Source organism: Oncorhynchus gorbuscha, linkage group LG02 (genome assembly GCF_021184085.1).
Source record: "Oncorhynchus gorbuscha isolate QuinsamMale2020 ecotype Even-year linkage group LG02, OgorEven_v1.0, whole genome shotgun sequence".
NCBI classification, from domain to species: domain Eukaryota; kingdom Metazoa; phylum Chordata; class Actinopteri; order Salmoniformes; family Salmonidae; genus Oncorhynchus; species Oncorhynchus gorbuscha.
In genome coordinates, this window is record NC_060174.1 from 10,601,616 (window position 1) to 10,627,194 (window position 25,579).

Here is a 25,579-nt window from a genome sequence, read left to right on the forward strand (position 1 = left end):
TTTGTAAGATTAAAGCCCGAGGAAGCGGAGCTGTTTCAATGAAATTGTGCTTCAATGAACCGGCAATAAAAAGGAAACTGAAAGCAAATTTGCGCTGCACCTCTTTTTCATCAACTTAAATTAGCAAAGCTGAAATCGTGGAAACAAATGTCTACTACAGTACGATAGACTTTGTATGCATGGTGCAAAAACAATCATATTAAACTGATCAATAAAAGGCAAGACTACAAACGGCTGGAATGTATCCATGTGAATATGTTCCCCTTAATGTTGAACATGTCTGCAGTATGCCGAGAATAATACTTCCATAGGCTATGTTTGAAAATGAGATAACGTGTGGCCATAGTTAAACTAATTGCCTTTGTGTCCATGGGTAACATCTTTCATTTTGTAGCCTATATCAAGTTTTGCCCGATTAAATATCACTGACGACATAGTCTAAAGAAAACAAATACAGGCAGGTAGGCTATGCTGCCCTCTGTTGAAGAATTCATGTTTTACTCAAGAAAAAAAATGTCAATTGGAATTACATTATAGCCTATTCAAAACAGACATGATAATGCATAACAGAAAAAAATATTTAAGGCTCACGAAAATTATTTACCTTTTAATCATCAAGCCACAAATTGTAATTATGTTAATCATTTCCATGCCAGTGATGATGTGCTGCAGGGCTAGTCAGTCATCAATACTACATAATATCAAGGCGTTCTTCATTTTACAAATTGATACAGGAATGAACGGTCCGGTCCGTGCAATCAGAATCAATGGGACGTCCCTACCCCATTGAAGTTTACAATGGTAAATGTACGGGTTATGGTTAAGGAATGGTTATGGTTTGGTTGGGGTATGGGTAAGGATAGGGGTTAAGGTTAGGGTTTAGGGTATGGACGTCCCAATGATTCCAGATAGCAATGACCTGAATCAACGCTGTCAGTGCTGCTGCCGAAGTTATCGCCTTCTAGCATCAGTGGCCTGTGGATGGCGGTAACCCGGTCGATACATGAAACACTACCTACCTGTAGGACCTTAAGAAACACTTAAATTTTTTTGCCATGCAATCTGAGTGACTATAATCCGAATAAATTGGATTTTCTCACAGACAACCGACCATTTTAAGGACTTAGATTCAATTATTTTTCTCATTTTTACTTTCAAACGTTGCAGATATAACGTTAAATCATGGAACGCTAAAATGGAGAGGAAGAAAAAGGTGTTGGTATTTGAGTAAGTATTGCCTCAAGTATTTGTATTCATTTGAATAGTAGTTTAGCTATACTTAACTAAAGCACATACTTAAACTATTGGCAAATCTATTAAAAATATGTCAAGTAGCTAAAGTTGAAGTACTAAAATATTGATGTGTTTGATAATTTAGTTTTAAAAAACATGTAATTTTCCACCACATACTGTAGCTTCAGACTTGACTTATTCATTAATGATATTATTAATTAATACATAGCTCCCCCAGGATGATAGAGATTTCATCACATGCCAGGTGAACTCAAGATATTATTCTCTGTGTGGCAGAATACAAATGAATGGACATTTTCTATCTCCCCTTTACATGTTTTCTATTGGACTTTATTGTCTCTAGTTTTCTACTGGAGTCACAATTATCTTATTGAACTGTGACTTTTACACGTTTAGATAGGTCTTTTCCCATGTCAAAGTCTATTTTCAGTCGTGACAAACTCTTTTTCTGTCCGTTTCTCTATTATGTAGGTGCTATTGTGACTGTGTGTGGCACAATAGCTTGTGTGTATTGTTTGTGTGTGTGTGTGCGTGTGTGTGTGTGTGTTTATTGTCTGTATATGTGTGTGACCTATGCTCTCTACATTGTACCCTGTTCTCCAGCACACTCGCTCTATGAAATTAGTGTTCCTACCTCGAAAGTATAATATTACCATTAACAAAAACATATAAATCCAAGTAAATAGTCTATCTCACTTTTCCTTTTCATTGATTGAACCTTCAGAGAATGGTTGTTATTGAAATTCCATTTGGGTATAGCGGAGTTATAGTGCACAGCATGCATGCAGTCAATAGCACAAAGAGAACTATAGGGTATCTCAAACAGAGGGAGGGAGGGAGAGGGAGGGAGGGAGGGAGGGAGGGAGGGAGGGAGGGAGGGAGGGAGGGAGGGAGGGAGGGAGGGAGGGATGACGGAGGGAAGGGTGACGTAGTTTCATTAATGTTTCTGTTTTCAGAATTTGTGGAAGCATGATGTGGGATGGATAGAAAAAAACACAACCTTTACTGTGAGTATCATTATGTGTGTTGAAAGTTTCTTATTTTCACCTCACAATTGTATTTGTTATTGTAATGCATGAATAATATGTAGGCCTATACAATATCTGCGTCTACTCTATGTCTATGACCCTGTTGACCTTCTAGGTAAAGCATCGTTGGGAAAGGACCTGTAGGTAAACATTTCACTGTTAGCCTACATCTGTGACAAATAACAATATATATGATTCTTTTTTAAATCTTTATAGCTCAGCTAGATGGGGGCAGGTTGGGAGATAGAACCATATAGGGTTCCAAATGTGTACATCCATTTTCTTTCATTTTCTTCAATTCCAATTATATTATTTTAAAATTTCAAGTTGATTCCCTTGACGACTAACTTTGTTTGAAATGAATTGACCATAGAGTGTGCAACTGCCATTTTCTACACAAAGTCGATACATAAGAAAAAGTATTTTCAGATGCCGAAAAAAATATAAAATAAATGTGCACTCACTAAATACAGTTTTGATTGATTTATCATTTAAACCAGTAGCAGTAGTGACAGACACTGCACATGTTGTCAGTGTAAATGTGTAAATTGTAAACTGGTGTAGATACTAAATAATAGTATATTGATTGTAAATGCAGCCAATGTCCACATTGTTGATTACTTCCTCCCCCTATAGATGGCCACTAATGACCTTGACCAACTTGACCCCCCCGGTTGCGTCATCAATTTGACACCTGTTGGTCAGTGAAAGCAGTGTTGAGACATGAGACTAAATCCTAACTTGAGTTAGAATATGTCGTATGTGTGTTTCTAGTCTCAGGTTTAAAAGTGTATTTGTCATGTGCACATACAGTACCAGTCAAAAGTTTGGACACACCTGCTCATTCAAGGTTTTTTATTTTTATTTTTTTACTGTTTTCGACATTGTAGAATAAGACTGAACACATCCAAACAATGAAATAACACATATGGAATCATATAATAACAAAAAAAGTGTTAAACAAATCAAAATATATTTTATATTTTATATTTTTCAAAGTAACCACCTTTGCCTTGATGATAGCTTTGCACACTCTTGGCATTCTTTCAACCAGCTTCACCTGGAATGCTTTTCCAACAGAATTCTAAATAAATCACTGACAGTGTCACCAGCAAAGCACCCCCACACCATCCCACCACCTCCTCCATGCTTCACAGTGGGAACCACACATGCACAGATCATCCATTCACCTACTCTGTGTCTCACAAAGACATGGCGGTTTGAACCAAAAGTCTCACATTTGGACTAAAGGACAGACGAAAGGACAGATTTCCACTGGTTTAATGTCCATTGCTCTGGGTCTTCCTTTCCTGTCGGTACTCATGAGAGCCAGTTTCATCATAGCACTTGATGATTTTTGCACCTGCACTTAAAGAAACTCTCAAAGTTCTTGACTTTTTCCGTATTGACTGACCTTCATGTGTTAAAGTAATGATGGACTGTCATTTGTCTTTGCTTATTTGAGCTGTTCTTGCCATAATATGGACTTTCCAGGTGTCTACCTCAGGAATCTGGTTGAGAGAATGCCAAGAGTGTACAAAGCTGTCATCAAGGCAGAGTATCCAAACTTTTGACTGGTACTGTATGTCGTATGTGTGTCGTATATGTTTTGTATTGGTGTTGTATGTGTCGTACTTGATGCTTCAGAATGTAAACGCTTCCAATGCACAATCTGATTAAAACATTTGAATTAAATGACACTTATCTTACATCAAGAGTATTGCCCTTTGTGAATTTATTCAGCATTTTCAAAGGGTGGGATTCAATAAATTCCACATTTATCAACACAAGTTTGATTGAATTTCAACCACTAATAACTGCAATTTAATAATGCTAATGCTTCACGCCCCCTGAATATTGTCTCCTTCCTGTAGATGAGAGTCAGGCTGCAGCCATCTCCAGTGTGAAAACTGTGTTCAGTCTGAAGGCAGTTGTCCGAATGCAGCTTCTAAAGGAAGTGGTTGGAGACGACTCGTACCGGGTCAACAACAAATACCACGACCACCACACTCTATTGCCCGTCGATTACATCATTCAGCGATCTTAAGTTCTCATTGGCCAGGAGGTATCTTATGACCTGTTGGGCAGTAACTGCAAGCACTTTGTCACCTTGTTGCGCTATGGAGAGGGAGTGTCTGAGCAGGTATTTTACTCCTTCTTTATCTCTTTCTCTCACTCTTCCTGTCTCTTTCTTCCTGTGTATGCGCTGTATTCGCTCTCTCTCTCTCTCTCTCTCTCTCGCTCTCGCTCTCTCTCTCTCTCTCTCTCTCTCTCTCTCTCTCTCTCTCTCTCTCTCTCTCTCTCTCTCTCTCTCTCTCTCTCTCTCTCTCTCTCTCTCTCTCTCTCTCTCTCTCTCTCTCTCTCTCTCTCTCTCTCTCTCTCTCTCTCTCTCTCTCTCTCTCTCTCTCTCTCTCTCTCTCTCTCTCTCTCTCTCTCTCTCTCTCTCTCTCGCTCTCGCTCTCTCTCGCGCTCTCTCGCTCTCTCTCCTGATGCCCAATTCTTACAGGGCAGGTGGAGTTTCCACCAAATTGCTGTATACTTATGTATTCCTCTGAGACCTACATGCAGAAGTGCCTAGGTGACAATTTGGACATAGGGCATTACTCTCTCCTTTTTTCCAATGTATACAAGGTCATTCTAGCCCTTATCACTACTTACAATCAATATACCCTGGTATAGTCAATAAGGTATTGTCCTCTCCACCACCATACGCATATAATTGAATGACGTTACATTAGGCGTTATTGTATTTACCGGATACAATTGTTATTTTCTGTTGTGTCCACAGGCCACACGGGCCATTGGGGCCATCATTTTGGTGACGGCTGCAGCAAGTGCTTTCTCTGTGCTTGGACTGATCAACACACGCTCCAGAAACAGAACCTTCTGAGCACCCTCAACAACAGCAGTATTGTCCTGTGCTAATGGTCTGGGATTCAAACTTCCCCCCCTCAGTCTTTTGTTTAAGAGGATACCTCATTTTTACCCAATGTCATTAAAAAAGAATGCATTTATCTATTTCATCGTCCTTTGTATTGAAGGCCAAGCAGACCAAATACTGTATAAGGTAGACATGTTGCCTACATTAAAATGTAAAATGTCTATATTACTGGAGATACACATTTTGAGATGTTGAAAGGATTGGTGGGGTGAAAATTAAATATAAAACGTGACAAAGGAATAATTCATAAAGAAAACATTATTGAAGTCTACAATAATTGTTTTTAATTTTCCAGATAAGTTGACTGAGAATACATCCTCATTTGCAGCAACGACCTGGGGAATAGTTACAGGGGATGAATGAGCCAATTGTAAACTGGGGATTATTAGGTGACCATGATGGTTTGAAGGTCAGATTGTGAATTTAACCAGGACACCAGGGTTAATACCCCTACTCTTACAATACCCCTACTCTTACAATAAGAGCCATGGGATCTTTAATGACACCTGTTTAACATCCCAGCCAAAAGACAGCACCCTACACTGCCCTGGGGCATTGGTATTTTTTAGACTAGAGGAAAGAGTGCCTCCTACTGGCCCTCCAACACCACTTCCAGCAGCATCTGGTCTCCCATCCAGAAACTGACCAGAACCAACCCTGCTTAGCTTCAGAAGGAAGCCAGCAGTAGTATGCAGGGTGGTATGCTGCTGGCAGATAATATTAATAACCCATTCTTTTATTTTTGTTATATAATTCAATTTTGTCAGGCACACACATAGCTTTGAATAGCATCTAAATTTCTAAGACAAAAATAAAACTGACAACTAATTAAATCACAATAAAAAAATAATGAACTGCGAATTGTTTTAATCAACTAATAAGTATGTTGACATGCTTTACATAAAAATGCCTACATCAAAGACAGTACAGTATGAAGATAAGGCTAAAACTGCTTCTCCAATAGAAATCCCTGATCACATTTGTCGGCGATGTTGGGTGGCAAAACTCATGCATGAAAACCACTGAGGTACTTACTGTATATAAAACCTGGATAGCTGCTATGTATTGGCCATTGAGAGGCTTTGAAACCACCGGGCAACGTTATTGCCACTCCTCAGTAGGAGCAGTCCTCCAATGGAATGAAAGGAATTCTACACTTTTCCAATGAAATATTTCAAGGACAAAATCATATGCATTTAAGTATTTGTTCGTTGTAGTGGGGACAGTAACATTAGTAATCTCTAATGTTTAAATATAGTTATATATTTTTATTTGTACTCTTAGCTCACATAATATAATTTTACAGTATACATTAAGATGTCTGTAATATAATACACGTGGCAAACACAAATGTAGACATTAATAAATGCATTTTTTTTGCTTCCAAAATATTTTAGCCCGGTGAGGGAGTGACAAAATGGAGGCACGTAGACTAAAAACCCCGCTCTCAAAACGTATCTAGTGTGTATATAAATCATTGGAACACATCATCGGGTCACGGAAGTCTCCCGCCGAATTGCGCATGTGCTGGCGGTCAACTCAACCGTACTCCTTCGATATAAAGTTGTTTTTGACGAAAATGAAAACCTGTTAGTTTGTCACGTTCACAAGGTTGGCGTAATAACATGTTAAAATACTTAAAACATTGGCTCGAATCTAGGTTATGCCCAGTGGTGGAAAATGCACCCAATTGTCATACTTGAGTAAAAGTAAAGATCCCACACTCCAACACAGACATTAATGACAAACAAAGCATGTGTTAAGTGAGTCTGACAGATCAGAGGCAGTAGGAATGACCAGGGATGTTCTCTTGATAAGTGTGTGAATTAGGAAAAAATTATGTCCTGCTAAACATTCAAAATGTAAGGAGTGCTTTGGGTGTCAGGGAAAATGTATGGAGTAAAAAGTACGTAATTTTATTTTGGAATGTAGTGAAGTAAAATTAATCAAAAATATAAATAGTAAAGTAAAACAGTTAAGTAGTACTTTTATGTATTTTTACTTAAGTACTTTACACCACTGGTTATGCCTTTAGATTTCAAGAAAATTAACAACTAAGGAATAATTTTTAATTCTCAAACCCCAAACCCAGGCCTGGTCTGTTTGATGTTTGCAAGCGTTTCCGAAAGTCTTGCAAAGTTGAGCCTTTGGGTTTAGAAACTGTGCCTACATTATATTATATTATATATATATATATTAGTACCAGTCAAAAGTTTGGACACAACTACTCATTCAAGGGTTTTTCTTTCTTTTGAAAACTATTTTCTACATTGTAGAATAATTGTGAAGACATCAAAACTATGGAATAACACATGATGTCTTCACTATTATTCTAAAATGTAGAAAATTGTAAAAATAAAGAAAAACCTTTGAATGAGGAGGCGTGTCCAAACTTTTGACTGGTAATGTATATAATTTATATATATATTTTTGTATTATTATATATATTCTTTATTAACAACATATCAATACAAGAAGTACATGGGGGAACACAAGTATATATAAAGAAAATACAAAGGTACAATATCACATTACACTTCAAGGGGCATACACACACTCATAACTCGAACAGCTTTTTTGTTGGTAGAATATTTAGTTGTCTTAAAATATAGTTATTTTTGTAAGGTAAGAACACGTGGTGTTTTTTTTTTGTAAATGTACATTTGTGAATATGAAATTTGGCCAAAAGAATAATGAAATGAATTACATCAAATTGTTTCGACTTATTTCTATCGTAGGTAAAGAATCCAAGCAGTACGTCTCTCACATTATTTTATTGTTGCAATGAATGTATATGTCTGTTCCACGGTCTGTTGTAGTCCTTGGTTCAATAAAGTTTCCAGGCTTCAAACTTATGTGTGACGTAAATTTAATGCGCATAGAAGCCACACGTGTTATGTTTTCATGGAGGTGGTTGGTAAATCTTCTTCGGTAATTTGTAAATCGTAATATTCCAATCAGAATTTAAATAATAAGCGATCAACAACACCAGCAAACATGGGGAAGAAACTCAAAGTTGGAAAGTCCAGAAAAGATAAATTCTACCACTTAGCAAAGGAAACGGGTAAGATCTATAAACGCAGAGAACTCAACGTGCTATTAGCCTAATTTAAATGGGCTAGCTAAATCAAGTCCAAGTGAGTTAATACAGTAGCTAAACAGTAAGCTAGTTGTACTGTGTGCTTTTCAGTTTAAACAGATAATGTATATGTAACGTTAGCTACCTAGCTATTGTTGCTCATCAGGGATTGGGTACCCTTGATATAATATAATAATAATAATATATGCCATTTAGCAGACGCTTTTATCCAAAGCGACTTACAGTCATGTGTGCATACATTCTACGTATGGGTGGTCCCGGGGATCGAACCCACTACCCTGGCGTTACAAGCGCCATGCTCTACCAACTGAGCTACATAACTATCTAGAGAGATACTGTAGCTAATTGGCTTCTCAGGATTGTGATACTGATAGTTGAAGCCAGCTGGATCGTGTAGCATTGAAAACAGCTGGCTAGTAATGTAGAAATGACATTGTCTGGTTATATATGTGTAATATTCTCGCTCTCCTCTCCCTCAGGATATCGTTCACGTTCTTCCTTCAAGCTTATTCAGCTGAACCGAAAATTCCAGTTCTTACAGAAAGCCAGGGCTCTGGTGGACTTGTGCGCTGCTCCGGGTGGTTGGTGGGTACCGTAGCTATCTGCATCGCGTGTCACATGATCTCAATATACTGTCATACGCTACTGACTGTCAAGTCTTACTTTAGCATGCTATTTGATATGTTAAACATCAACATGTGCTGTAGTAGGCCTATGAAATAATTGTCGTATCTTGTTTTATTTATTATTTTTGTCAATATTCTTTCTCTCTGTCATACCCATACCCATAGGTTACAGGTGGCGTCCAAGTTTATGCCTGTCTCCAGTCTTATTATTGGTGAGTCAAACCTCGTCTCAGGCACCTCTAACATATACCGACTACTGTGTTCCATAATACTTACCCGACATCTTACAAAAATAAATCCCTGTTGCGGTGCTGTTATAGTTGGTTGATGATGTCATTGCGTTCCTATCTCCAAAGGTGTCGACTTGGTCCCAATCAAATCTATCCCCAACGTGGTCGCCCTGACAGAGGACATCACCACAGAGAAATGCCGGCAGGTAGGTCAGAGGTCAAATTAGTGAGTCTGTTATTTATCCATAACAGGATGGTGTTTTAATGTAGTTCATCACAGTACAGTGTTCACATAACTCCCATTGAATGTTCTCGGACAGTATTCTCCGATGCACTGTTATATGCGTTGGTAACTTCATCATACATCACCAAATTGTGACAACTTTTAGTCCAAAGAGGACAGTGTTTGATGTAACTGTTGTTTTGGCCAGGCTCTGAGGAAGGAGCTCCAGACATGGAAGGTGGACGTGGTCCTAAACGACGGAGCTCCAAATGTTGGAGCCAACTGGGTGCATGATGCCTTCTCTCAGGGTAAGTAACACACTGATGTAAACATAAACCTTTATATGTAAACTGAGAGGGAATAAGCTTAACACCACGTTTGTCCGTCCATCAGCTATATGGCATGTTCACTCTCATAACATTTGTACAGTAGAAATGCGTATTTGATTAACAGTAAATTAATATAATTCGAAGGTAATAAATCGAGGAGCAGATCACAATCGTTGTCTTACTCGAACCCTCTCACCCTACCAGCTCATCTGACCCTGATGGCTCTGAAGCTGGCGTGTGACTTTCTGGCCAAAGGGGGCACGTTTGTCACCAAGGTGTTCCGCTCCAAAGACTACCAGCCACTGCTGTGGATCTTCCAGCAGTTCTTCAAGAAGGTGCAGGCTACCAAGCCCCAGGCCTCCAGAAACGAGTCGGCTGAGATCTTCGTCATCTGCCAAGGTGGGTTGGTTCACCCCGACTCTCTATAAGCAGAGTTGGAAAAGTGAGAAGTACCATTTATTTTCATTGAGGATTTTTCCGTTCTGATTGGAATTCCTATTCACTTCCTGAATTGACATGGAATTGACTCCAACCCTGCTCTTTAGCACCAGGTATCTAGAGTAAATTGAGAAATATATACTTTGGGTTTATTGTGGTAAATGTTGGTCTTGTTGAGTAACTGAGGATGGGACCTCATTCCATTTCAGGCTACCTGGCCCCAGACAAAATTGACAACAAGTTCTTCGACCCCAAACATGCTTTCAAAGAGGTGGAGGTCCAAGCCAAGGCTATCAAAGACCTGGTCCCTCTGAAGAAACCGAAGGTGTGTGTGTGCACCTGTGTGTAATTCTTTACAGTGAAGTCTTCTGAATGAACAGACTGTATATTTTAGTGGCTTCATTCATTCATGCTGTGTTTCAGGCGGAGGGATACACAGATGGTGATCTGACCCTGTATCACACCTTCTCAGCGACCGCCTTCCTCAAGGCTGACAACCCTGTGGACTTCCTGAGTAAAGCCAACGAGGTGAGACGCATCATACAGAACTTTACAATGGCAGTCAAATCAAATTTCAAATCAAATCCAATTTTATTTGTCACATACACATGGTTAGCAGATGTTAATGCGAGTGTAGCGAAATGCTTGAAGTCAGCATTGATGGCAAGTTAACTTGCTGGCTAGCTAAACCACATTTAGCTACGATAGCTAAATGGCATATATTACTATATTACTGTCTCTGAGCAGATTTTAATATTGTTTTTATTGGGGTGTGCTTCCAGATCAATTTTGACAACCCTGAGTTGGAGTCTCACGAGGCCACCTCTGACGAGGTCATAGAGTGTTGCCGTGACATCAAGGTTCTGGGCCGCAAGGAGCTCCGGTAAGCCAATGAGATTGTTATACTGTAATGATAACAATACACTGACTTCATAAAGTGTTTTCTTATAGACCCAAATATGTGCTGCAACTTAAATCTCGCCGCCTGCCCTCCTATGGGTATGTATGTGTGTGTCCTCAGTCTGCTGCTGAACTGGAGGTCCAAGCTGAGGAGATACCTGGCTAAGAAGCTAAAGGATGAGGCCAAGCAGCTGGATGAGGACATCAAGTAAGAATCCTTTTAAACATTCCTTAATCTTTATATCTACAGCAAGTTCTATTGAGAGAGACTCCCAGGCCAGATTGAACCCCCGTGACACCCAGGCCAGATTGAACCCCCGTGACTCCCAGGCCAGATTGAACCCCGTGACTCCCAGTCCAGATTGAACCCCGTGACTCCCAGTCCAGATTGAACCCCGTGACTCCCAGTCCAGATTGAACCCCGTGACTCCCAGTTCAGATTGAACCCCGTGACTCCCAGTCCAGATTGAACCCCGTGACTCCCAGTTCAGATTGAACCCCGTGACTCCCGGTCCAGATTGAGCCCCCGTGACTCCCGGTCCAGATTGAGACCCCGTGACTCCCGGTCCAGATTGAGCCCCCGTGACTCCCGGTCCAGATTGAGACCCCGTGACTCCCGGTCCAGATTGAGCCCCCGTGACTCCCGGTCCAGATTGAGCCCCCGTGACTCCCGGTCCAGATTGAGCCCCCGTGACTCCCGGTCCAGATTGAGCCCCCGTGACTCCCGGTCCAGATTGAGCCCCCGTGACTCCCGGTCCAGATTGAGCCCCCGTGACTCCCGGTCCAGATTGAGCCCCCGTGACTCCCAGTCCAGATTGAGCCCCCGTGACTCCCAGTCCAGATTGAGCCCCCGTGACTCCCAGTCCAGATTGAGCCCCCGTGACTCCCAGTCCAGATTGAGCCCCGTGACTCCCAGTCCAGATTGAGCCCCGTGACTCCCAGTCCAGATTGAGCCCCGTGACTCCCAGTCCAGATTGAGCCCCGTGACTCCCAGTCCAGATTGACCCCCGTGACTCCCAGTCCAGATTGAGCCCCGTGACTCCCAGTCCAGATTGAACCCCGTGACTCCCAGTCCAGATTGAACCCCGTGACTCCCAGTCCAGGTTGATCCCCGTGACTCCCAGTCCAGGTTGATCCCGTGACTCCCAGTCCAGGTTGAACCCCGTGACTCCCAGTCCAGATTGAACCCCGTGACTCCCAGTCCAGATTGAACCCCGTGACTCCCAGTCCAGATTGAACCCCGTGACTCCCAGTCCAGATTGAACCCCGTGACTCCCAGTCCAGATTGAACCCCGTGACTCCCAGTCCAGATTGAACCCCGTGACTCCCAGTCCAGATTGAACCCCGTGACTCCCAGTCCAGATTGAACCCCCGTGACTCCCAGTCCAGATTGAACCCCCGTGACTCCCAGTCCAGATTGAACCCCCGTGACTCCCAGTCCAGATTGAACCCCGTGACTCCCAGTCCAGATTGAACCCTGTGACTACCTAAGGCCCCTAGTAGAACAGATCCAGGTAGGTACCGACTCCACCTGGTCTTCTGTTTGTTCCCTCCATATTGTTTTACACCCATCCAGTCTGAACACATGAGAGTATCATGATTTGCCTATCTAGGGATTGGGCCTGATTTTGGTAGACAAGAATCTCTTTTACAAAGATATGAGGTATGTCAGGTTCTAAATTAATATTATTTGAAGTTGCACATCCCATTATATAGAGCAGTAGGCATCAATAACATTGGCCTTTATTGTTGTGCTTGTCTGCAGACTGAGTTCAGGTGAGGAGGCGAGCGACGCAGAGGAGAAGAAAGAAGAGAAGAAAGAGGAGAAGGAGAAAAAGAAAATGACGGTGTCTGAAAAGAAGGAAGAAGAGGCCGAGTTGGAGGAGGAAGAGATGGAGCAGAAACTTGCCGAGCTGAAAGCCGAGGAGGTGGCAGAGCTGAGACGGTAAGTCTTTATACTGAGGAGGTGGCAGAGCTGAGACGGTAAGTCTTTATACTGAGGAGGTGGCAGAGCTGAGACGGTAAGTCTTTATACTGAGGAGGTGGCAGAGCTGAGACGGTAAGTCTTTATACTGAGGAGGTGGCAGAGCTGAGACGGTAAGTCTTTATACTGAGGAGGTGGCAGAGCTGAGACTGTAAGTCTTTATACTGAGGAGGTGGCAGAGCTGAGACGGTAAGTCTTTATACTGAGGAGGTGGCAGACCTGAGACTGTAAGTCTTTATACTGAGGAGGTGGCAGAGCTGAGACGGTAAGTCTTTATACTGAGGAGGTGGCAGAGCTGAGACTGTAAGTCTTTATACTGAGGAGGTGGCAGAGCTGAGACTGTAAGTCTTTATACTGAGGAGGTGGCAGAGCTGAGACGGTAAGTCTTTATACTGAGGAGGTGGCAGAGCTGAGACTGTAAGTCTTTATACTGAGGAGGTGGCAGAGCTGAGACGGTAAGTCTTTATACTGAGGAGGTGGCAGACCTGAGACTAAGTCTATACTCAACTGTTCAACTTTATGCTCTCTAATGCATATACCAACAATGGGATTTGATGGATCAATATAGAATAACTTCACTATTTACACATTACAGATACAATACACAAGTCCCAAGAATCAATGTTCATTAAAAAGCCTTACTGATGCTGGCACAAAACTGGTGTCTTGGTCCTGAGAGGTAGAGACCTGAGTCTACGGCCTGATGGCAACTGCTTCCTGATTTTTAAGGGGGGGGGGGGTTATGATATCACAGATGTGCTATATTTCCTGTCTGTAAGGTGTGTTGACATGTTTGCTGGTGCATTCTGTGACCAGTGCTGTATTGTCCAATGTGAGGTGTTGTGCTGACGTGCTGTTGGTGTGTTGTGCCAACCAGGAAGAAGAAGAAGCTTCTGAAGGAGAGGAGGAAGCAGAGGGAGAGGGTGGCACTGAAGATGGACCTGCCGGGAGTCTCCATCGCAGATGGCAACGACTCCTCCATGTTCTCCCTCGTTACCATTAACAAGGCCGCGGTAACACAGAGACCGATATGCATGCACATACAGACATGCTTTTGAATAGATTTTTAGAAAGGTTGTTCTTGTTGTATTTCTCATGATTGTGAAAAGCTTCACCTTTCCCCTCATTCCGTCCCTCTCCTAGGCTCTGTGTGAGATCACCAAGGGGGACATGAAGTTAGCTGATGCCATGGTGGAAGGGGAGGAGGACCTATACTTCTCTGACGACGGTGACAGTGACGAGGTCTCCCTGGTCTCTGACCTGGACGATGACGACTTGGATGAGATCATAGAGAAACAGAAGGAAATGGCCAAGGACAAGGCCACCAAGAAAAAGTAAGTCTTTCACTCAGTCTCTGTCTCTCTCTCTCTCTCTGCATCTATCTGTATCACTGCTTTTGACACTCAGGGCTTTTCCCTTTAACTTCACACATTAAATGACTTCTACTCAATCCACTTAACTATAATAACTTCATCAAAATGTTGGAAAAACTGCTGTTGCAATGTTTTTTTTTTTCAATGCTTGGTGTGTGTTGCAGAGTGTCCTTCAATGTGGAGAAGGAGGAGGAGGAGGAGGAAGAAGGGAGTGGACTGATAGTGGAGCTGGAGGGAAAGGAGGAGAAGAGGGACCGTGAGACCAGCATGTGGTTCAGCAAGGTCTGTAGTACACACAGTCACCCACCCACACACAACACGGTGTACTCACACAGTCACCCACCCACACACAACACGGTGTACTCACACAGTCACCCACACACACACACAACACTGTGTACTCACACACAGTCACCCACACACACACACAACACTGTGTACTCACACAGTCACCCACCCACACACATGCTGTAGTCACACACAGTCACCCACACACAACACGCTGTACTCACACACAGTCACCCACACAACACGCTGTACTCACACAGTCACCCACGCACAACACGGTGTACTCACAGTCACCCACCCACACACAACACTCTGTACCCACCCACACATAAACCCACACACACTCACTGACCCACCCACACATACATGCTCACCGACACACAACACGCTGTACGTGTCCACCCACTAACAGACTTCCTCATGCACATGGAGTACTTTTATAGTACCCTTGGTTCTCTGATCTCTGACCTCTGACCTTATGTGACTTTCTGACTCACACAGGACATCTTCGCTGAACTGGATCTGGACGGAGATGCAGCGAGCGAGCTGCGGCAGACACAGATGCTACAGAACAAGGACCTCACAGGTACAGGATGAGTACAGCATCGCAATAAAGTGTCTTCCTCCTGTTTGATAGGTGGAAATTTCCGGTAGGTGTCCACCATATTACTTTCAGCCCAGCGTAGGTAAAAAGGAAGAGTCCACTTTAGACTGAGATCTGTCCATAGTGAGAGAAGAGTGTTGGATTAACTTTTTGTAACACTTTTTGTTGTGTCTCCAGCCAAGGGGAAGAAGAGGAAAACCCCAGAGGAGCCTGATACGGCCCAGCCCGAGGGGGAAGAGGCGGGGCCTTCACAGGAAGCTGGGGCAGAGGGGGATAGCGACAGCTGCTCTGATGATGACAACAGCAGTGACGAGGACGATGAGAAGTCAGGACTCGTGTCACATGACTTATTAAAGAATAGACTAGAACTTTTGTCCCATTTTGTCATATTGTTAACAAAATACCTTTTCAATAATTTTGTAGGATTCTGATAGCGAACAGATTGAAAAATGTTTGGAGGAATTCTTTGATTTGAGATTAATATTAGATTGCACAGTCTTCTATTTGACCGATTCCAACAGTGGTAATGCTGGTAGACATTAGGATTTGGCTTATGACCACAATATGCACTTTCCCCAATCATCTAAAAGTGTAAACGTGTGTGTGTGTGTTCTACAGGAGTATTGCTCAGATGAAGGCTAAAGGGTCTGCCGGTATCCAAGGAGACGCAGATGGCGACGACTTCCAGGTGGTGCCAGTGGAGAGCACCAGTGAGTAAAGAGAACATGTCTAGGGTGCGGGCCTTAGAGTGACTGTTTAGACCAATGGCAAGATTTTAAGCGGTGTGTGTTTCCCCCCAGGCAAGCGTGCTCGCATCATGAATGCAGAGGGTTTGGCCCTGGGCTGTCAGATCGCGACCTCCAAGAAGAGATCAAGGGACCTGGTTGATGGCTCCTTCCACAGGCAAGATTAGTTGATTACTCTCTCTCTCCGTGTGTGTGTGTTCACTAATGATACTACTTATTTAGCCATGCAATGTATTATTTCTGTGTGACGATGTATGTGTTCAGGTTTGCCAGCTCGGAAGACCAGTGCGAGGTGCCCGAGTGGTTTGTGGATGACGAGAAGAAACACCGGAATAAGCCTATCCCTGTCACCAAGGAGATGGTGGAGGAGTACAAGGCAAAATGGAAGGAGATCAACGCCAGGCCCATTAAAAGAGTGGCTGAGGCCAAGGCCAGGAAGAAGAAGAGGGTAAGAGAGCGAGAGAGAGATGGTGGAATGAGAGGGTAGAAGTAGAGGGGGAAATATAATATTATGAAGGGAAATGGAAGGGAGACTGGGGAATGAGGGTAGAAGTAGAGGGGGAAAGATAATATTATGATGGGGGAATGAGGGTAGAGGAGGATGTTGAGTAAAAAGGTGAGAGACGGGGGAATGAGGGCAGAGGAGGATGTTGAGTAAGAAGGTGGGAGACTGGGAATGAGGGTAGAGGAGGATGTTGAGTAAAAAGGTGGGAGACTGGGAATGAGGGTAGAGGAGGATGTTGGGTAAAAAGGTGGGAGACTGGGAATGAGGGTAGAGGAGGATGTTGGGTAAAAAGGTGAGAGACGGGGGAATGAGGGCAGAGGAGGATGTTGGGTAAAAAGGTGAGAGACTGGGAATGAGGGCAGAGGAGGATGTTGGGTAAAAAGGTGGGAGACTGGGAATGAGGGTAGAGGAGGATGTTGGGTAAAAAGGTGGGAGACTGGGAATGAGGGTAGAGGAGGATGTTGGGTAAAAAGGTGGGAGACTGGGAATGAGGATAGAGGAGGATGTTGGGTAAAAAGGTGAGAGACGGGGGAATGAGGGCAGAGGAGGATGTTGGGTAAAAAGGTGAGAGACGGGGGAATGAGGGCAGAGGAGGATGTTCGGTAAAAAGGTGAGAGACGGGGGAATGAGTGTAGAGGAGGATGTTGGGTAAAAAGGTGGGAGACTGGGAATGAGGATAGAGGAGGATGTTGGGTAAAAAGGTGAGAGACGGGGGAATGAGGGCAGAGGAGGATGTTCGGTAAAAAGGTGAGAGACGGGGGAATGAGTGTAGAGGAGGATGTTGGGTAAAAAGGTGGGAGACTGGGGAATGAGGGCAGAGGAGGATGTTGGGTAAAAAGGTGGGAGACGGGGTGTAAAGATGGAGGATGCAGCATACAGTATGTGACCTTTGTTTATCTTTGGTGTGACAGATGCTGAAGAAGATGGAGTCAGCCAAGAAGAAGGCGGAGGCCGTGGTCAACACAGTGGACATTGGTGAAAGGGAGAAGATGGCCCAGCTAAAGAGGTACAAATGCAACTTTACACCATCAAAACCTCTGCGACGACATGTACCACAACCATTTACACGGCTACATCTCTGGCAGTGACATGTCCCATTACAGTAGGACTTTACTACACCTGTGGCTAGCTAAATAAACTACCACTTTACTCTACCTCTGGTAGTGACATGTACCACCAACATTTTACTTTACTTACTAAAGTCCCTTCTCTCTCTCTCTGTTTTTTAGTATCTATAAGAAGGCGGGTCTTGGTAAGGAGAAGAGGGAGGTCACGTACGTCGTGGCCAAGAAGGGCTCTGGTACCAAGAGGGTTCGTCGTCCGGGCGGTGTCAAGGGCCAGTTCAAAGTGGTGGACGGCCGCATGAAGAAGGACATGAGAGGCATGCAGAGGAAAGAGCAGCGCGAGAGAGGGGGCAAGAAAGGAGGGAAGGGGAAAGGAGGGGGGGGCAAAGGAAAAGGCAGAGGTGGTGGAGGAGGAGGATTTAAGGGTGGAAGAGGAGGGATGAAGGGTGGAAAAGGACGTCCTGGCAGGAAATAAGTAAAAGAACACCGCTCTGTCCCCTCCTTTTGTTTTCGGAGGTTAAATTAATTTCCCCCTCCATTTTGTATCTGAGAGTTGTCATATAGGCAAGCTAAGATGGCTGCCACACAGTGCTACAGTGTAATTGTGGGCAACAGAACTTCCCTGGTGTACTTTGAGACCCTCTACCGAAACAGTGACCGCCGTACTGAAAAGCATGATAAAACAATACAGGTATCCTCCAATCTTTTGGGTAAATAAAAAGTGCTGTGTGTACATATTTCAATGAGAGGATGACGTACTTGCCTTTACATCCAGTCTTGACTGAAGCTGTTTCAGTGCACACCCTGAACCATTCTGTAATAAATGGTTTCGATCAAGATTTCACATGAATAGTAATGTTTATTAAAATACATGTGCTTTCCACAGGTGTTCTTTTAAATCTTGTAAATACTGATTTCACAATAAATGTCTTGATGAAACAAGTTCTGTACCTCCCGGATTCTCTTTACTAACTAAAGTTTCTTCATCCGATGGTCACCCCTTCAAAGATTTGAAATTCAATATTTCTACTCATGTTATTCTATTTTAAACGATATTTGCTCATGATTGGTGAACGCATTGGTCAACGTCACCATCCTCGGGCCGCTGGATGGGCGGAGTTTTCACTTTTAGTCCAATGATAGTGTGTACGGAAGTGATTCAACGCGGGTGTTTATCGATGTTGCAAACAGCTGAGAACACGAGAAAAGGTAGCTAAACTGCTTTCTTATTGAATTAATACGTCTTAATAGAAATTGTAGCAGCATAAGAATAATTTTGATAGCTAACCACACTTCTGTCGACTAAACATGCAGTCTTACAATGGCGCTTGTAACGCCAGGGTAGTGGGTTCGATTCCCGGGACCACCCATACGTAGAATGTATGCACACATGACTGTAAGTCGCTTTGGATAAAAGCGTCTGCTAAATGGCATATATTACAAGCCTATTACTTCTGTTAGCTAGCTAACCAGTTAGCTTAGTCAGGATCACCACTAGAGGATTTTGGCTACTTCTAATAGCTAGAGAGAAGTAACGATAGCTAACATTATACATACAGGTTAATATATTAGACTATTGAAATTGGTTTGCATGCCAATCCGTTTGTGCCATCACCCCAACTGATTATTTGTCTCGATAATGACAGCAACGGAGTTGAAAAACACAAACTGATCTAGGTCCAGACTATTATGTGGACCTCTTCTGATCCCTACAATGTGTTATTTCATCCCTCTCTCCGTCGCCTCTCGTTACTTATAGGCCTATTATATCCGTGTCTTTTTTTGTCAGAGTCGTTCAGATGAGCGGTAAGGAGGATGGACTTTACTGAGTGTTACAGCGACACGGTGTCCAGCCTTGCCGTGGCAGCACGCGAGAGCAATGTCAGGCGTGTGAGCTTACTGATCCAGAGAGGCTGCAGTGTGGACAGCAGGGATAACCGTGGTTGGAACGCTCTCCACGAGGCTGCAGCCGCCGGAACCATCGTATGTGTGCAACAGCTACTTAAGGCTGCCGGTAAGGTTTGAGAGAAGGGAACCATCTCTATAATTCTATGTCTCTTTGTGAAAATAAAATAAATCCACCTCCTTCATTGCTCTGATCCGAAGGAACTGACCAAGTGAAAACCCAACCTAACAGTGGCGGCTGGCATCGAGTCAATTGATTAGTGTCATACACATCAACGATGTGGATGATACCATACCATTATAGTACGATGTGGTTGATACCATTGCCACTGTCTCCATTTCAGCCATTATTATGAGCCAGCCTCCACTGCAACCTAATGATGAGCTTCCTCCTGTCAAGTCTTTTCCAATTAGTGAAAGGGAAGAGATTAATTCAATTAATTTAAATATAGCCTATCTGAACAGGGGCTAAAAGGGGCATTAAAATATTCTAAAAGTGGATCCTTCACTAACCTCCTTGGCTCCTCTTTGTGGATCCTTCACTAACCTCCTTGGCTCCTCTTTCCATTGGCCCTTTCTTCAGAAGGAGCCTCCAGTGGTTGCCGTGCCTACGTGGGCTCTCTGACACATGAGGGTGAGTCGGCGTTGTATCTGGCCGTGCAACGCAGACACCTGGCCGTGGTCAAGCTCCTCCTCAGAGCACACGCTGACATCAACCAGCCAACCAATGACCTGTCCTGCCCTCTCTACGCAGGTAAGGCACACCCACATAGACAAAACACTTGAACTGTGTTATAGGTCTTATTAAAAGTGCGTGTGTGTGTGTAGCAGTAGACTGTGGGCACACAGATATCGTGGAGTTGCTGGTGCGGAAAGGGGCAGAGGTTAACGGAACACACACGGCCTCCTGCTGGACCTGCCTTCATCAGGCTGCCTATAAAGGTCACAGTGACATTGTGCGTATCCTGGTGGGCGTGTGTCGCCTGGAGGTGTTTGACGATCACATGATCACTCCCCTGTTTGTGGCTGCACAGTACGGACAAAAGCAGTGTCTCCAGATCCTCGCTGACGCAGGTACATATCTGTGTGCGCTTTCTGATAAAAAAATATATATATTTATTTAAAAAAGGCCCAGTTCAGTCAAAATTCTGTTATTTTTTCTGTGTTTTATATCATATTGTACCACAGCTGATGAAACAAGCACCGTAAAAACGCGTAAAAATTGAATGTGTTATTTCCTGGTTAAAAATACAATCTAACAGGACCTTCTAATCAGCAGGTTTGCATGGTCGCTTATGGAGAGTTGCGGCTTTCCATGGTGACGTCACTATACAGTAAATTGGTTATTAGATCAATAACGAAAAGTTCCAAAACTGCCGATTACAGCTAGTTTTCAATTTTACCCTCCCCACATAGACCACTCCGACAGCCCTAACAAAATTATTGCTCAAGGTTGTTTGTTGCTAAAAAGCCATTTTTGCCCATTTTTAAAATGGAGATCTATAGGCCCTTTCACACTGCATTGTTCGTAACCTCAGGCGAGACTGGCCATGGGATAGCTTATCCTGTGTTCACACAACCATTTGTTAACCCTGGGCTGCCACACAAAATGTTATAAACATTAAGACCCTGGTACTCCTGATTCTAGCCTAGCGTTTGAAGTCCTCCTGATTCTAGCCCAACATTCTCTCGTTTGAAGTCTCTGCCACACAACCAATGTTATAAACATTAAGACATTTATTAACACATGAAGTACTCCTGATTCTAGCCTAGCGTTTGAAGTCCTCCTGTTTGAAGTCCTCCTGATTCTAGCCTAGCGTTTGAAGTCCTCCTGATTCTAGCCTAGCGTTTGAAGTCCTCCTGATTCTAGCCTAGCGTTTGAAGTCCTCCTGATTCTAGCCTAGCGTTTGAAGTCCTCCTGATTCTAGCCTAGTGTTTGAAGTCCTCCTGATTCTAGCATTTGATTTCCAAAAGTGATGGTTTGTATAAACCTTGCAGTCTGCCTGTCTGACCTCGGCAACAATGTTTCACTTTCGAAATGCGATCTTGCCCCTGTACAGAGAATGCTATGAAGGAAAGAGACATGAACATTTCTGGTCCAGGCGAAATCATGCAACAATATTATTATCATGGATATATCCAATTAAATGACAATAGAAAATAGCCATAACAACCAATGTTTTTGCACAGATGAAAGTATTTCAAGTTTGTCTGCATATGGCTGGATGAAATATTATAAATGTACTTAATATAATATATATATGCCATTTAGCAGACGCTTTTATCCAAAGCGACTTACAGTCATGTGTGCATACATTCTACGTATGGGTGGTCCCGGGGATCGAACCCACTACCCTGGCGTTACAAGCGCCATGCTCTACCAACTGAGCTACAGAAGGACCAGCCTCACGAGCATGTGCTAATCAAGTGAAAGTGCAGTTATTGTGATTGGACAGTGAATTCTATGCGCTGTTCATGACCTCGTTTCACACGGGCTATTTTGGCACCATGTTTCTGGGCTAGCCACAAAAAGTCAGTGCTAACCCTGCTCCGGCCCAGAGCCAGCTAGCCCTGGGCTAATATTGGCGCTAGCCCACTTTACAATGCGCAAGTCTGAACACTTGCTTAGACCAGGGCCAAAATCTCCCTTAGCCCTGGGCTGAAATGCAGTGTGAATGCACCTTATACAGTAAGGTACTTAATTGTTACTCAGAAATGATTTGATATTGATGTAAAAATGGCTGCATTGGGCCTTTAAGTTGCTGTATAAACATTGTATGTTGTTTACATGTTGGGGTTGTAGGTGCCAATGTGAACGCCCAGGCCTCAGACTTGGCAACACCGCTGCTGATTGCATCACAGGAGGGCCACGAAGGCTGTGTGGAGATTCTTCTGGACCACAATGCCAACCCAAATCTGTCTTGTTCCAACAACTGGCCACAGCTCCCCATCCACGCAGCTGCCGAGTTCGGCCACAACACTATCCTGGCCAGGCTCATTGCTGTGACACACCGGGTGTGTGACCGTGGAGAGGGTGAGTTGAGTCCGCTGTACTCTGCTCTGAAGAACAATCACAGCCACTGTGTAGATCTGCTGCTGAGGGCCGGCTTCAGCCCAGACGCCCAGGACTGTAGCTCCCTCTTCAGCTCAGACACCACATCGCCGCTTGCCTTCACACTGGCCTTGAAATGCACATCCTCCCAGCCCTTTAGCGATTCGGCACGCTTGCTGGTAGCCGCAGGGGCCACTTTGACTGGGCGGGAATGGCTCTACATTCTGGCCATGTGCAAATCCGATGTGTTGCAGTATGTCTTACAACAAAGGAGCATCCCCAGACCAGATCAGCTAAGCAGGACCATCTCGCTCTGCTCTAGGCCAGAGCAGCAGAGCAACAGCCCACTCAGTCCAGAAGAGTTGCGTGGGCTGGTGTGTGAGGCGCTCGGCATGGTATGCCATGCTTCCTACTGGTTGCCCACGCTACTTCAGGCAGGCCTGGAGCCCTCCCTACTGTTGCAGAGACCTTACGCCCTGAGGAAGGCAGACAGTGAGGTTTTGAATTACTTCCTCCAGTTTGTCAATTGGTCGACTCTCTCTCACCCACTAAAGGAGATACTGCTACCCCGAAAGGAGAGCACCTGGAGGCCACATTACGGTAAGACACACTTACAAATAAATAAAAAAATTCATTTAGCTGAAAACGTCCTAAAATAAGGGCATTCAACCACTGGATAATATGCACACAACTAAGAGTTACATGTGCACACACACGGAAAAATGTCAACAGATGAGTAATAATGTGTGTGTGTGTGTGTGTGTGTGTGTGTGTGTGTGTGTGTGTGTGTGTGTGTGTGTGTGTGTGTGTGTGTGTGTGTATATAGAGTGTGTGCCATCTCTCTCTCACCTCTGCAGGCTGCGAGTCAGGGAAGAGTTAGGTTCAGTGGTTCTGATGCAGACAGCTGTGGTCCGACAGCTTCCTCTTCCCCCTCCACTGCAGATATACCTCCAGTTCAGAGATATCCCACCACCCTCGCACGCAACAACAGTCCCACAGGGAGGGTTTCTACAGCGACTATAACAATGACATAGAGGGCTTCATATAATCTGCCACTGAAGAGATGTCCTCAATTAAAAAAATATCCACACACACCCAGTTCCCTATGCACACACCCCAGTTCCCTATGCACACACCCCAGTTCCCTATGCACACACCCCAGTTCCCTATGCACACACCCCAGTTCCCTATGCACACACCCCAGTTCCCTATGCACACACCCCAGTTCCCTATGCACACACCCCAGTTCCCTATGCACACACCTGTTCTATGTTTCTGTTCTGTTGATGTGTGATTTTGGAATAGATCAGCTCTATTTCAACACTGATGTTGGTGAAAATGAATATTTTTGTATTCTTTGTAGAATTGCCTGTATGGCTTGTTTTGATTATTGTTGATTAAAACAAAGTATCAAGCTGTTTTGGAGTAAACTTTTTATTTTAATTATAAATAATTTTAAAAAAGCTCAGTTCCATTGTGGTTTTAGTTTGTAAAAACATATTTTTCTAGTTCAAATACCTGTTTTTTTTTTCTTACCTCACTCCAACAATCCTCTAACCCTAACCTTCACAATCAGTTATTTTTTATCTACACCGGTCTAATACCATGTTAGCACCTGGTATTACGGTAATGTTCCAGTGTTCGCAGAGATTACATTCATGGTCGACGCAATCAAATGGCTTCTAACCCGTGATAGGATTGAATCCCGGGCCTTATTCAGTTTGGCACGATGTTAAGCACACTGCAGATAGAAATGCAAGGTGTACACAACCTTCTACTCCACATGACGGAGAAACATGACATTTCCATCTGCAGTGCTCTGCTGCATCCTATTACTACTGGACCATGTCAGCTTCAGGACCTTGTTCCAACTGGACTCACAATGACCCAACTTGTATCTGAACAGGGATGATTTCTGCATTGTCTGTTGGGGCCTCCAAGACCTATACCAGGCAACAGACAGTGACTTCTCCAGGGCCCTCCCAAGACCTATACCAGGCAACAGACAGTAACTACTCCAGGGCCCTCCAAGACCTATACCAGGCAACAGACAGTAACTACTCCAGGGCCCTCCAAGACCTATACCAGGCAACAGACAGTGACTTCTCCAGGGCCCTCCCAAGACCTATACCAGGCAACAGACAGTAACTACTCCAGGGCCCTCCCAAGACCTATACCAGGCAACAGACAGTGACTTCTCCAGGGCCCTCCAAGACCTATACCAGGCAACAGACAGTGACTACTCCAGGGCCCTCCAAGACCTATACCAGGCAACAGACAGTAACTACTCCAGGGCCCTCCAAGACCTATACCAGGCAACAGACAGTGACTACTCCAGGGCCCTCCAAGACCTATACCAGGCAACAGACAGTGACTACTCCAGGGCCCTCCAAGACCTATACCAGGCAACAGACAGTAACTACTCCAGGGCCCTCCAAGACCTATACCAGGCAACAGACAGTAACTACTCCAGGGCCCTCCAACACCTATACCAGGCAACAGACAGTAACTACTCCAGGGCCCTCCAAGACCTATACCAGGCAACAGACAGTGACTTCTCCAGGGCCCTCCCAAGACCTATACCAGGCAACAGACAGTAACTACTCCAGGGCCCTCCAAGACCTATACCAGGCAACAGACAGTGACTTCTCCAGGGCCCTCCCAAGACCTATACCAGGCAACAGACAGTAACTACTCCAGGGCCCTCCCAAGACCTATACCAGGCAACAGACTGACTTCTCCAGGGCCCTCCCAAGACCTATACCAGGCAACAGACAGTGACTTCTCCAGGGCCCTCCCAAGACCTATACCAGGCAACAGACAGTGACTTCTCCAGGGCCCTCCCAAGACCTATACCAGGCAACAGACAGTAACTACTCCAGGGCCCTCCAAGACCTATACCAGGCAACAGACAGTAACTACTCCAGGGCCCTCCAAGACCTATACCAGGCAACAGACAGTAACTACTCCAGGGCCCTCCAAGACCTAT

The 25,579-nt window shown here is 44.2% G+C and overlaps 2 protein-coding genes and 1 pseudogene across 5 annotated transcripts; all 3 read left to right on the forward strand.

Annotated features, from left to right (window-relative positions):
- Window positions 1–807: 807 nt before the first annotated feature.
- On the forward strand, window positions 808–5,484 carry LOC123991153 (annotated as a pseudogene).
- A 2,607-nt stretch (window positions 5,485–8,091) lies between these two features.
- Window positions 8,092–18,578, forward strand: ftsj3 (FtsJ RNA 2'-O-methyltransferase 3). Its single transcript, XM_046300959.1, has 21 exons — window positions 8,092–8,287; window positions 8,803–8,908; window positions 9,115–9,161; window positions 9,306–9,385; window positions 9,611–9,710; window positions 9,936–10,130; window positions 10,379–10,494; window positions 10,593–10,697; window positions 10,952–11,052; window positions 11,191–11,277; window positions 12,835–13,014; window positions 13,931–14,066; window positions 14,197–14,387; window positions 14,591–14,708; window positions 15,216–15,300; window positions 15,496–15,643; window positions 15,937–16,028; window positions 16,119–16,221; window positions 16,329–16,512; window positions 17,481–17,575; window positions 17,799–18,578. Exons 1-21 carry the CDS (start codon window positions 8,221–8,223, stop codon window positions 18,106–18,108), a joined length of 2,646 nt encoding a protein of 881 aa, XP_046156915.1. The 5' UTR covers window positions 8,092–8,220; the 3' UTR covers window positions 18,109–18,578.
- Window positions 18,579–18,720: 142 nt separating this feature from the next.
- asb3 (ankyrin repeat and SOCS box containing 3) lies at window positions 18,721–24,008 on the forward strand. 4 transcript variants are annotated; one of them, XM_046300972.1, is made up of 6 exons: window positions 18,721–18,842; window positions 19,423–19,647; window positions 20,122–20,292; window positions 20,367–20,612; window positions 22,342–23,190; window positions 23,417–24,008. In XM_046300972.1, the coding sequence occupies exons 2-6, from the start codon at window positions 19,449–19,451 to the stop codon at window positions 23,611–23,613; spliced, it is 1,662 nt and encodes a 553-aa protein (XP_046156928.1). In that variant the 5' UTR covers window positions 18,721–18,842; window positions 19,423–19,448; the 3' UTR covers window positions 23,614–24,008. The 4 variants fall into 4 exon arrangements, with proteins under 4 accessions (XP_046156928.1, XP_046156937.1, XP_046156946.1 ...); XM_046300981.1 differs by having other exon boundaries at window positions 20,370–20,612; XM_046300990.1 differs by having other exon boundaries at window positions 20,125–20,292.
- The last annotated feature ends 1,571 nt before the right edge of the window (window positions 24,009–25,579 follow it).